This window comes from Narcine bancroftii, chromosome 10 (genome assembly GCF_036971445.1).
Source record: "Narcine bancroftii isolate sNarBan1 chromosome 10, sNarBan1.hap1, whole genome shotgun sequence".
Classification (NCBI taxonomy): domain Eukaryota; kingdom Metazoa; phylum Chordata; class Chondrichthyes; order Torpediniformes; family Narcinidae; genus Narcine; species Narcine bancroftii.
Window position 1 is genome coordinate 31,410,903 of NC_091478.1, and position 14,485 is coordinate 31,425,387.

The window sequence follows — 14,485 nt, forward strand, 5'->3', positions numbered from 1 at the left end:
ACCACTTATTTAAAGGTTGCAAAAAAAGAAATAGGATGAGGTGGTGCAAGAGAAGAAAAACTAAGCAAATGGACAGACAAAAAGCAAACGCAAGAAACCAAGTTTACACCGGAGAGGTAAAAGTGTCTATGAATAACAGACTATCGATAGCCTCAGTGCAAGAAACACGATACTTATTCAGACACCCCGCTTGGCTCAACGGAAGAAACAGTTATTCTAAAGCTGGTGAGAGCAGCAGAAAACATTAATTATGCAAATAAAGTTAAAACTCACAAAACAAAATTGTAAAAAGTCACTCAAATGTCCATGGGGGATGTGAAACATCCACCCGTCAAAAAGATGAATATCAAATATTCTGGATTAAAAGGTAAAACAAGAAATATAATGTTTATCCTGTTTAAATACTGCAGGCAGGGTACCAGAGACCCAAAACTGCTGAAGTATGTCTAACTAACAAAGACTTCCATGTTATCATATCCAAATCTGTTGTTGCCTGGTCACTGATAGAGCCACAATACAAAGCGAATCACCTGCAGGAAATCACCCATCTTGCAAACACCACCTATTCTATAATCTAGTTTATTCTATTTTTTAAAAGTCATTGTTCTTGAATCAAAACATCTGCCCTCTTAATTGTCTTCCATTGAATTTGCAGTGATAATATAATTTAAGACAACCCTCAGGTGTTGCAATGGTCTGCAAAAACAACTCAATTTTAAGTAGAGATTTCAGATTTGGATACAAAAATGGCATCTGTAAGCAAAATATGACAACGTGGCTGGATCCAGTCTTTGGTTGAGCAATTACACATGGCTGAAGTATTGAACAAACAAGGTAGCAGACATGGCATCATAGCAGGACTTGGAGAGAGATAAATTAGGATCGAAATTGATAAATATTAATTTGTTGCATAGTCTGATTGCACCAACTCATTGTTCCTTGGAGTTCAAAACACCATTAGTATGCTTAAATAGGAAAGTGCACATATTCCCCAGATACCATCAAAATAAATTAATAATTAATATGCTTGGCTGCATTACCTAGCATCTTTTTTTATTGAACCATATTGGAAGTCCCCATGAAAACTACATCATAGATTTGGAAGTGGGTTCAATGTCAGAGCTTCAATTGATGGATCAAGTGGTTCCTATGAAGTCAGCCAATTCTGGTAGACCGAATTAAGGCTTTTCCCATTTCAAATCCCAAGTTTGCAATTATAATAAAAACTGAATAGGACTTCTGAACTTGGGAAAAACTAAATTTAAATTGTTTTAACATGATATAAATTAAACCACATGAAGAGGTTGGCCAGCATATTCCCTACAGTTAATGAATTATGAAGCCTGAGATAAATTTTGAATTTCTGTCTGAAATCTGTAAATATCTTCAGAAGTAATGAACACATTTAGAGTTAAATAGTTAAAAGATTATATTCAGAGAAACCCTGACAGTTTTATTTTCTATAATTTAAGATCACAGAGACGTATTCAAAGGAATGAGCCAGAGAAAACTTTATAAAGGAGGGGGACATCAAATTTAACTGAATGCCATAAATGTTAAGAAGATCTTTAAAGGAAATGAAAAGCAGAGTAATTTAAAATCAAAGGCACAGAGACTAAATTACTAAAGGTATAGTCATCAATGAAAAGGCCAAAGCATCTTGAAGAGGACATGATGAATCAGGTTCAAGACTGTTTCCAAGCTCCTGGTCGAATGGAAAGACAATGTTGCTAATGCTTGAAGTTCATCAAGGAATCAGTATATTCTCTGAGGAACTTTATTTTCCCAAAGAACAGTAAACTTTTAACTGGTGTGCTTCAAGGAATACAATTTAAACTATCAATGTAAATATCACTATTTTAATATTTTTAATCCTACTAATGAAGGCCAGCATATCGTAAGCCTTCTTAATTACCCTATCAATTTGAGAGATTTATGGATTTAGACCACACTATTAAGAAATTTGCCATTAACCATGTACTCCACCGTCAAATTCGACCTTTCAAAATGCATCACTTCACACTTATCTGGATTGAACTCCATCTGCCACTTCTCCGCCCGGCATCCTATTTATATCCTGTTGTAACCTGTGGAAATCTCCTACACTATCCATAACAACTCCGCTTCATATCATCTGCAAATTTACCAAACATTCCTTCTAATTCTTCACAAAGAATCACAAAGAGCAGGGTCCCAGAATAGATCTCTGTGGAACTCCACTTGTCACTGACCTTCAGTACATTCCATCTACTACTCCCCTCTGCTATCTGCAGGCAAGCAAATTCTAAATCCACAAAGCTAAGGTTCCATGCCTCATGAATTTCTGAATGAGCCCACCATGGGGGAACCTTGTCAAATGTTTTCCTAAACTCCACATACACCATATCTATTGCTTTTGTAACTTCCTCAAAAAACTCAATTAGGCTCATGAGGTACAACATGCCTTTCACAAAGCCATGCTGACTATTCCTGAGCAGATATGGTTTCTCTAAATGCTCTTAAATCCTATCCCTTAGAATCCTCTCCAAAGTTTGCACACTACTAATGCAAGACTCACTGGTCTATGATGCCCAGTATTCTCCCTATTCCTTCTTTTAAACAAGGGGGACTACATTTGCCATTCTCCAATCCCTCAGCATCTTCCCTATGGTCAAGGAGGGCACAAAGATCATTGCCAATGCCCCAGCAATCTCTTCCCTCACTTCCTTCAATAACCTGGGGTGTACCTTGTCTAATAAGTATTGATCCTAATGATTTTAAGAAAATCCTGCATGTCATCTTTCTTTACCTCAACTTGGTCCAGTACATAGGCTTGATCTATACTGTCCTTGCGTTGACCAAGGTCTCTCTCTGGTGAACACAGAACTGAAGTATTCATTTAAGATATCCCCTACCTCTTCTGCCACCATACACACATTGCCTCCTTTATCCATAAACAGCCATACCTTCACTCTAGTCATCCTTCTGTTCCAACTTCCACCCACACTTATTTAGGAGGCAACCTCTCCACAATGTCCTCCCTTTCTGCAGCAGTCATGCCATCCCTGAATCATAATGTTACTCCACCCCCCCCCCCCCACCCAACACCACCTCTTTTACCTCCTTTCCTATCCCCTTTGAAACATCCAAATCTAGGTAGCTGCATGAGCCAATCTCGTTCTTCCGTCGGCCAAGTCTGCAATGGCCACAACATCATAATTCCATGTACTGATCCATGCTCAAAGCTCATCTCCTTTATTCCTAATACTTTGAGCATTGAAATAAACATATTTGAAACCATCCAACTGATTGCATTTATGCTCCCTCCACTGCCTGTCCTTCCTTACCATCTCATTGCATCAACCTTTAACCATCTGCTCTATTCTCTGCCTTATCGTTCTGTTTCCCATCTCCCTGCCAAACTAGTTTAAACCCTTCTCGACAGTTCGAGCAAATCTCTCCACCAGAATATTGGTCCCCTTCCTGTTCATGTACAACCCATCCTCTTTTTTTTTTTAAAGATTGTACCTGCCCCAGAAGAGATTCCAATGATCGAGAAATATGACTGCTGAACCCTGCACCAATTCTTCATCAAGAAAACTATCAACCTATAAATGAAATGTTGTACACAATCGATGTGTATCCATGGATTTCTGAGCCTATTTGTCACAAGGAACAATAATTTAAAGTTTCTTATTCATCTCAACAACTTTTTCAATATTGTTCAACTGAGATGGACTGTACATTCCACATAGAAACAGATGTATTTATTTCTTGTGAAAATTAATTTCATGGGTAACTCAGTTTATTTTATCAGCAATAATCACTAAATATTACAAAACTAAATGTAGTATTACGTATCAATAACAGAACCTTTACACTTATCTGAGGGCCTACAATAGACACTCAGTGCCAAGCTTCAGCATTTGTATAATTTAAAACTGAATGAAGATAAATGCTCCAAAGCCCTCAACATAAGAAACGACGTGTATATCATGGCTATTGTGATTTATGGTGTGAAAAATAAAAAATTTTAGAAAAAAAAACATAAGAAATGACCATGTGAAAGAAAAACAGTACTCACTGTTATTTAGTGCCACGAGATTATCTGTTCCAGGGTGAGGAAAATTAAGACCCAGGCGTCCTGCAAAATAAAACAGCTACTGAAATGTTGCCTGATGAGCCCTTCTGAAAGTCATTTCCCCAACTAATTTAAATTAAACTTTGAGGCCAAGAAACAGGTCAGTTTTCCTGATGGCATTCAATCAAATTCAGGTTGGAAAAACAGATGGTTCATGTTAATTAAGTGAAAGAGCCATTTCCTTATTAAATCTATACCACCATAATTTTTTTTTAAGCTGGATGGTTGAAAAACAAGCAGCTTGGCAAAAATCTTGGCCCAATATTAGTTCATGTTTATATGTCATCCAAACAGTATTCTCCATTCCACAGTACAAAATAGTGCAAAACGCTCAAACTGACATAACACACATACGAATGATACATATTCACACTACATATGTATATATGTTAAAATAAATATTCTTAATAAATAGAGTCACAGAGAGTTGTTTTTAAAATCAGTCATTCAGCAGTTTCACGGCCTGGTACTTAGCCTGGTAGTTATGGCTCTGATACTTCCATATCTTTTTCCCCAACGGGAGTAGCTGGAATGCTGTGTGCAGGGTGGTAGAGATCCTCCCTGATTTTGCGAGTCCTCTTTGAACAATGATCCTGGTAAATCTCATCGATCGTGTGGAGGGAGGAGTGGGGAGCAGGAGGGTAACCCTTGTGATCCTTTCTGCCATTTTTACGGTCCTGTGGATTGACCTCCAATTTGATGCTTTACAGCAACTGTACTGTGAAGCAGCCAACCAGGACACTCTCAATAGGACCTCCTCTAGAAATTTGACAGAATGGGCAAATTTCCTGCCTCAGCCTTTTTAAGTGCAGTGACTGTTGCGTCTTCCTGACACGTGAGGAGATGTTATGAATCCAGGATAGGCTACATCTTAAGTAGACTCTGAGGAAAGTGGTGCTCGCCACTACTGAGCTGTTAATGCATGGTGGAGGGTTTGCCATACCTGGTCCTCCTTAAGTCCACAATCATGTCTTATCCACGTTGAGACTCAGGTTGTTATTCTTGCATGATTTCACAAGATTTTCCACCTCTTCTCTATATTTCAACTCACTGCCATTGTTGATGATGCCCGACTACAAATGTATCACCTATAAACCTGATGGCTCTTTTGGAGCAGGATCTTGTGTTCTAGTCGTGGGTCAGTAGCCTGACAGGAGTGGACTGAGCACACAGCCCTGAGGTGCGCCAGTGCTCAGTGTGATGATGCTCCATGTTCTTCTGTCAACTGGATAGACTGTGGTCTTCCCTTTTGGAAATCCAGAAGCCAGTTACAGAGAAGGGTGTGGCATCCCAGCAAGGACAGCTTCTCCACTAGCTGCTGGGGTATGATTGTAATAAACACCAACTTGAAGTCAATAAACAGCAGCCTGGCAGATGAGGCATTGTTCTCCAGGTGGGATGGGTCAGGACGCATCGTTAGCGGAATGATTTATTCTGTCTCTGGGAGGTGTGCTTTGATACTTTCCATCACCGTCATCAGGGCCTCTTTGGTACCAGGACAATGGTATATATTGTCATGTTGTAAAGAGATGTTACAGTACACACCTCAATGCCAAGAGGATAAAATGTTTTGATAAAATAGTCCTATCTACTCTTAAAATTTATATTTTGCACGTTACCTTGTGGCCTATTTATTTTAAAACCAAGTAAAAATGCCAAAAGCAATACAAACTCAAAATCCCTAATTGTTCCTTGCAACTAAGTAGCCAAAAATACTGTTAAAAATAAAAATCACAGAGTTAACAAATAGCACATTTTTAATCAATTACAGAATGACCTGTTAAAAATTTACTGGTAATGCAAGACAGAGAGCTTTATCAGATGATTGTCCTAATTTTGCATTCAGCTATGAAGGAATGACCTTCAACACTAACCTCAAAAAAAATGCTTTCCACATAGTTTTATCAAAGCTCTACGTCTCAGGCTTCTATTTCAAGGTGAAGTTAGATTCATTGTTTTCCATGAGGGATCTTTGTCAAGCAGGAATTGAGTATACAGCAGTCAGACTGATCTAGCAATTATACCAATAATTCTCAGAGTCAACACGGAAAATAATAACAAAATTATGTAAAATGGATTTACAATTCATTTTAAAAAGTGCAATTTAAAAAATGGTCAAGAGAAGGGATTGCGGGGAATCTTAATTATCAAAACATGGTGTTAAGATGTTTTCTAAAAAGAATTCTGCAGTATTTTTAAAACATTATCTTCAGGAATGAGATCCAACACAGACAAAAATTAGTATTTCAGGGCCAGTTAGGTTGGCTTGGTCTTCATTCAAAAGGGAGGTACAGTTGGCAGAATGGTACTGTAGTGCCAGAGACCCCTGGTTCTGTAATGAGGTCAGGCTTTTTCCCTATGACCACATGGGTTTCCTCCAATTTCCTTCCACAATCCAAAGACCTACAGGGTTAAAATGTTAACTGGTCACATGGGTATATTTGGGCAGCATGGACTCATGGGCCAGAATGGTCTGTTACCATGTTGCATCTGTTTAAAAAAAAAATCAAAAAACTTGAAATGATCAAGACAGCTCCTTAATTTTTTTTAAGTATAGAAAAATTCACAATAAGTTGATGATTTCTATTTTGGTGTGAGGCAACAACCTCTGAGCTTTGTTGAGTTGCCACAATTATGCACATGAGAAGATGCTGTTAGAAACATTCTGGGTCAATACTCTTTCAACTCAAGTCTAATAAATAATTAAACTTCAGATAACTGCAGCTAAAACAGTTCCCTTATCCTGTAACAGGTTTGAGAGAATATTCAGAACTAAGTAGATCCCGTTTCAGTAAATGTTACCAGCCTTTGTTGTCAGACCTACAGACAATTTGCAAACTAATCAGGTCAAAGAGTGTTTGATAATTGTTTATAAATCACCGAAGTCAACGAAGTACACAAAATGTATTATATTTCGTCATAGCCTGTCAATCATGCTTTTTTTTTTGGAATTTAACACCAATAAAATGGAAAATGCAATTCCTATTCTTATTTTCTGTCAAAAGGATGATTGTTTACACTCAGTATATAAATTGGTAAGATCTCAATCGAGTGACCACTGAAAATAAAGGTGCCATCAAAAGATCCTTTTTGGGGGAGTCACGTGATGGAGTAGGGGAACTCCAGCCCTCTCCGGAAAAGTTTAAAAAAAACACTGAAAACACAAAGGCACAAACACAAAAATTAAAATAAAGTGAAAGTAAAGGTGGGAAGAAAATGGCAGCGAAGAAAGAAAAGTCGAAAGCAACGGGAAGAAGAGAAGAAGACATCGGAAGAAGGTGGTGAAGGCCTTACCTGTCCGAGGAGGCCCGCCGTGGAGAGAGAAGCCCGCTCCCTCAGGTCAGTCGAAGTCCTGAGCTCTGGACTTCAAAAATGGCTCGCGGAGCCAAGCAAAAGTGCACAACCGCGCATGCGCCACTCCTCGCGCATGCACGATGCGCATGACAAAAAAAACACTGACGGGAGGGGGGACCAGCTGAGGAGTCGATGTCCACAGCTGAGAATGACAGCCACAGCACAGCAGCAAGAAGAGAACATAGAAAACAACGAGAACAAGAAAGAAGAGTGTAAAAAGAAATCAAGGAAACAACAGATGACCAACCCAGAGGAAGAAGAAGAAGAACATAGAGAAATGGAAGAAAGGAAGGGCAAAAGATCCTTTTTAACAAAATATCAAAGTCATCCACTTTCTTTTTGAGGGGCTACAATAAAAAGCAACAAAGGGCAATCCAGCATCGTGCACTTTTAATAAAAATGGGCAGCACCTGCCGAACGAGAAACAGTGTTAATATTTTAGCTGGAAAAAACATCATCACAACTTGGAAAGAGAAAAACATTCGATTTTCTCTGTTCTGCTGACGGGACTTGGCCTGAAAGTTTAACTGCTTATCTTTCTATTGATGCTAATTGATTGGCCCAGGGATCCTCAGGTTTTATTTCAGATTTTGTTTTTATTTTCAAACCATCACCTTCAATTATTTAACTACCACTAAATATCAGTTCTCATATTTTGGATGTACAGTACAATTCCGATTATCCAAAATGGTCGGGACCAGGCCTAAGTTGTATAAGCGTTTTTTTAGGATAACTCATTATTTTAAAAAAAAAACTAGTAGCAACAGCAAATCACTTGTATCAATGTTTAAACAACAACAAATAACAAGGGAAAGCTTTTTAAGCATTAAAATGTTTAATTCTTACCAAAAAGAAATGCTGGTCGCCGCCAATCCCTGACACATCCCAACAGCTGCCGTTAATCCACAGAGAGATTTCCCAGGCCAATAGAACACTCATTCTCAAGTTGGCAGGCTCCTGTCCCCCCGGTCACTGGAGCTCCCAACGCCCGAGACCCGACTCCAAATCCCCCCCTAGGCCTACTTCACATGCATACCAAGGAGTTGGTATACATGTGTGGTAGTAGGCCGGGGAGGGAGGCGAGGGCTCAGAGTCGGTGTCGAGAGCTCCAGTGTGCCGGGGAAGGGAGGGTTCTGAGTCGATGTCAGGAGCCCCGGTGTGCCGGGGAGGGTTCAGAGTTGGTGTCGGGAGCTCCAGTGTGCCGGGGAGGTTCAGAGTTGGTGTCGGGAGCTCCAGTGTGCCGGGGAGCGGAGGGGACTCTCTTGATAACACTGAGACAAGAGATTCTTCCAACCACTTGCAGCTGGGAGACAGTGGCTCGCAGTTTGAGAGGGAGAGTTGGAGAGTAAAATCAATAGGGGAAGGTAACGAAGAATTGGAAAGAGAAAGGAGAGGGAGTTACCTGAATAAGGACAATCATCCTTCTAATTTAGTCGAGTGAATTTTTTTTTCAAACCTGTGATGTCAGTTGGGCTCTGAAAAATTTTCGGATCAATGAGGATTTCTTATTTGTTTTGGATATTCTCATTGGCCCAAAAAATTTTTTAAAAGATTTTGGATAAATGAGGATTTTGGAGAATCCGATTTCAGATAATCAGAGTTGTTCTGCATTTTTTTTTTCAAATAATAGATTATCCTCTTGCTGTGTATTTCTGCCTCTGTGTATAATGCAACTCACATACCATATCCCCACGGCAATGTTTGGGCATCATATTATGCTGAAGGCTGCATGGTCCCATGTGGTCTCCAGCACATTTTACCATAAGTGGAGACAACTTATTTTCATTCACAGTATATTAAAGCACATCCGTTTCAGTTCACAGAAGCAAAAAAATATTTACATTAAAGAGACAATTTGAAATTAATCAACAAGGACGGCAGATGTTACATAATAGTGCATGAGGGCCAATTTTACAGGAAAAATACAATGGCTGCCAACAAGATGCTTATTTATTTGAACTACAGGAAGCATTTTAAGTTAGAGATATTAAATAGACTCAAATGAATTCCCCACTTCCTTCTATTTCAATTTGAAAATAAATAGTTTCAAGTAGTTCACCCAATTTAATATTTTATCAATCATCGAGGCAATTGACTACCCCCCAAAAAATGGAAGTTTAGACATAAAGATGAATATTATTCTTTGGCACTGAAAGAGAGGTGGTTCCATGATTTTAAAAAATACAGTCATGGAGGCCAAGATTTGTGACACAGAGAATCCTGTCTCTCCAAAAAGAATTATTCAAGTTTTCAACATTTTCCAACTAAGATTGGCTCCCAAACTTGCATGGTTTTCATTTTCACAGGATTTTTTTTAATGTTAGTGCACTGTGTAAAAATATTACTGTCCCTCAATACTGCAACTTTCAATTCTCCTGATATAAAGTGACCTGGATAAGAAATAGAAATTATCTCTCAAAATGTGCCAATTTTTTTTTTTAAAAAGCACAGGCAATACAAAATGCCATGTAAATATTCTTACAAAACTAACCCTAAATTAGCTTTTACTTTCTCTGGTTTAGTGATTCAGATATTTTAGTTTTGGACAAACAGAAAATCTGTATCACTAAACAACAATAGTCGCAAGCTGAAGCATTTAACCTGAATTTTGTGGGCAGTGAGTATTTTCAATATGGGAATTAGAGTTGTTTCATCAACTCGCATTGGTTTCTCAATGCACAGAACCGCTTGTTTTTCCAGATGGAATTTTAGTTTTGCCAAAAGCGTTAGTTTGCAGCCAAATGACAATGCCTCAGGCAACTTTAGCTGACTGCAAGGTAGACTTTATTGATTTTGCAAAAATCCGCTCCTTGTCAGCATCATATTAAAGGAAAATGACATTCATAATGCCAACTTAATTAAAGAGAAATTAGGATATTTTAAAATAAACATCTTGGTCATTATTCAAATGGTTATTCCATTAAAACGGTTTTTCATGCTATATTATTTGCAATCAACCAGTCCGAATCCCTACCCATTTCCTGGACTTTAATCCCCTATGCTTCCTTCCTGCTCACGATGTGGCTCATTTCTATTGATTAAGCATTCCCCCATTTCTCCTAATTGTCCTTCCATTGCTCAAAATCAATTTCTTCATTTCCTCTCCCCATCTCCAACTGTGAAAAGGTTGAGCGATTTTCTACACTAGAGGTGCTAGATGGAAGCAATCATAACTTGGCATTGAACATTTCATTTCTTATTTTGATTTCACATATACTTATTGCTTTGGTGGAAATGGAGACAGATACAAGGGCTTGATAGCATTTCTGACAAAAAAATCTAAGATGGATTTGGTAAAGATATAGAGATGCGGTATTGGCCAAAAACAAAGCGAATTTGGTTGAGATAGTGAAAGGATAAAATGCTGTAAAATCACAAAATACTGGAGAAGCTCAGCAGGTCAAACAGATAAAATGCTAAACTCCATAGAGGATCGAGGATAGTGAAAAATATCAGCTATCTGAAGAAATAATAGTGAACTTAAATACAAAACTGCAAGCTGTATAATCTGCTTCCTTGAATTTACAAAGGTATATAAATTAATAAAAATTTATGTCACTGGGGTATAAATTTTAATAACATATATCCTGTACTATTTGACAGTTGTCACTGTATTCAGGAGAAAATATGACCAACATGATAGCACTGGATCAACTTTACTGCCTGATCATCTGTGATGTGTGGAATGGTCAATTGTTTACTGAAAGAGGATGTTAAGTTCTCGCTCCGTAACTGGAAAATATGTTGAAATCCTATCTTCTGGTCATCAGTTAAGTGACTAAATGAGAGTCAAAACAGACCAAAGTTCAGGAGTATCTCTCACCTCCGTATTAGAAGGTTGCAAGTTCAAAACTCACTCATCTCGGTTGACACCTCAGAATAATGTTGATTCGATGCTGAATGGATGAAAATTCCACCTTTTAAGTAAACTCAGCCCCACCATGTGCCCTTGAAGTGTGAGCACAGAAAAATCTCATGAAACTATCCAGAAAGTCATCACCATGTTACAGGGCAACAGGGTGAGAGTGGTGATTAGCGCAACGCTGTTACAGCGCCACCGACACGGGTTCAAATCTGGTGCTGTCCGTAATGAGATCGCAAGTTCTCCCTGTATTGCTGTGGATTTTCCTAGATGTTCCAGTTTAATCCCTGTAGAGCTCGTCGAAAGAACCAAAGACTTGTTGATCCAAACCAAGGCTTTTATTAGCAAAAGACAGGAGCTCTTCACAGGTGGCCGACCAGTCCGGAATGATCCGACCTGGCTAGGGACACAACCCTTTAAGGCCCAGACAATAGGTGTGGCTTAGCTCTCAGCCAATCGCTGTAAGCACAGTCTAGATACAGTAACTATAAACACTATGTACATTGGTGATAGATCTGTACTATCACAATCCCACCCTTCAAAACATACAGGGACGAGTCAGTTGATTGGCGTATTTGGGCAGCACGAGCTCGTGGGCCAGAAGGACCCATTGCTGTGCTGCACATTTAATTCAAAAATGCAAAATGATAATGCCTCAGCCAACACTTTGTAGCTCATCATCTCATTTCTGTTTGTGGGACCTTCTATCATGCAAATCACATTTCATATTCCCTGTAACAATAACAAGTACACTTCAGAAGTACTTGGCTTTCTAGTCAAGAACAGTAAAAATAGTTTTAAGAATCCTGACTTCAGAAAAAGTGATAAATAAATTCACATTATTTTATTTTAAGCCACAGAGGGAAAAAAATGTTTCAACAGGTAAGAGGATGTAATGGCAGACAGGCCAATGTGTGATGTCAAAAGGTACAAGCTAGATCAGAATGAGCATCAATTGCAGGATGTCGGTACAGTGAGTCCACAGGATGTGCAAAGTAAGACAAATTTTCAATTAGGATGCTGTCTAATAGGCAGTACTCAGAGGGAGCAGGGGAAGGGTAATCCCAAGGCAAATCTCTAAAATCGTCATTGAGAACCAACAATTGAAGTTCATGTCATCAAAGACAATATTGGTTAGAGGGCCTCAAATGAAACACAAATGCTAACAAGGACAGGTACGGTCAGGTCAATTGCCAGATTCTGTACAGTGTATTCTATGTTAAAGCAAGAGATAACAAAGGAATGGTTGGGAGTTTTTAGCTGTAAATTTCTTAATGTTTAAGACAACATTACATTCTCGCCATCTCCATGTTAATTCAGTGACTGAACAACTTTCTAATTATTTCTTGCTCTGCACAGAGGCTCTCTTTATTCTCATTGAAATGAATTGTAATTCCCAAGATGGTCTTCAAATTTACGACTCCAATTTCAGAAAATAAAAGTTGGGATGTGGTCATTTATAATCGACTGAATATGACATAGCCTAAATATCACTGTCGAGCTAATAATAGCAGTTGCACATTCTTCACAACAGTATGTTTTTTTCTACTAATCCATTTTGTCGTTCACATAAACTGCAGATATTCTTTCAAAATTAATCATTATTGGATCCCCAATTGTATATTTAAGTGAAATATAGTAATTTGTGGCGAGCTCTCCACTGGCCACCGTGACAGGGGTGCGCCAAAGAGGGGGTGCAGGGACTGCCTGGGGAAGTCTCTTGGTGCCTGCCACATTGACCACCGCCAGTGGGCTGATATCGCCTCAAACCGTGCATCTTGGCGCCTCACAGTTTGGCGGGCAGCAACCTCCTTTGAAGAAGACCGCAGAGCCTACCTCACTGACAAAAGGCAAAGGAGGAAAAACCCAACACCCAACCCCAACCAACCAATTTTCCCCTGCAACCGCTGCAATCGTGTCTGCCTGTCCCGCATCGGACTTGTCAGCCACAAATGAGCCTGCAGCTGACGTGGACTTTTTACCCCCTCCATAAATCTTCGTCCGCGAAGCCAAGCCAAAGAAGAGTAATTTGTGAATATTTGAATCATTCCAGCTTTATCCATTCAATGACCTTTCATTCAGTCACGTCTTTTCTACTGTTTTAACTTTGGAGTTGCTCAAAGGTCCTTTGAACTGTGTTGGCAAATGTTTGTCTTCTGTCAATTATTTGTTTTTAAAGCAACAAATAAGAATTCTTACTAGTAACCATTTACAATTGCAGCTTGAATGAGAAACCTCTCTCCTCAGGAGAATAGACTGCATAGTTATTCATTTGTTAACTGAGTTTTACCAAAAAAATTACTGTTTTTAATTTTTACCAAGTCAATTGAAATGCCATTTCTTGTGAAACGAAGGCAAATGGCATATCCCTAATCAATTCTAGTGTGCGAAAATTCTGAAACTCATCATCCACAAAATTTAACTTTGACATACAAATCAGTTATATAAAATATTTCCTCAAAAACTTTGTTAATTTTTAGTTAAAATCTGGCACTATCTACAAAATAGCTTTAAAATCAAAATTTGGCAAGAATGCACTGGGAAAAATAATATGCATTAAACCATTGGTTTTCAGGAACTCCAATGCAGATTCACTGTTAAAATCTTGTATTTGACATCGAAATCTCATCTCTAATAGGATTGTGAAACAGAGTAAAACAGTAACTGAATAAAACCAGCAACAACAGGAGATAAAACACTGCTCTTCCTCCAAAAAAGGTTTTAAAATCATCCAAGAAATGAACAGAGTTTGAAAGGGATTTGCATTTGAAAACTGTTACCTTCAACAAGCAAGAATGCTGCCAATACAAAAAACACTGGATTTATGAAGAACATGTTAATTTTTAAAAAGTGTCCAGATTAAAAATAGGAAAATTACCCACCTGCAAAATGATTCCTCCACATTATATCAGCAATGGTCATTGGTGGGCCGCTGGGGGGATAGTGTTTACCTTTCATAGGTTCATGGTCACTCCTCATAATATCCATTAAAGAATTCTCCAAAGAGTGCAAGTTAAATGCATCATAGGGCCGATTCCGGTCCTGCAATTGAAAAGAGAAGCTGATGGAGGCACTTGGTATCAATTTTCAATACATCACTTATTATAACAATTATAACAACCATGGAAATCTACAGTGAAATTTCTGAA

The 14,485-nt window shown here is 38.6% G+C and overlaps 1 protein-coding gene across 6 annotated transcripts in view; it reads right to left on the reverse strand.

The window, feature by feature from the left end:
- Nucleotides 1-14,485, reverse strand: part of cpeb3 (cytoplasmic polyadenylation element binding protein 3) — a 102,325-nt gene that overhangs the window by 64,678 nt on the left and 23,162 nt on the right. For all 6 annotated transcript variants that reach the window (XM_069900514.1, XM_069900513.1, XM_069900515.1 and 3 more), the window contains 2 exons: nt 14,219-14,378; nt 4,064-4,123 (listed from right to left, as the gene is read on the reverse strand). In XM_069900514.1, the coding sequence (XP_069756615.1) occupies nt 4,064-4,123; nt 14,219-14,378 (220 nt within the window). The remainder of the gene's footprint in view (nt 1-4,063; nt 4,124-14,218; nt 14,379-14,485) is intronic.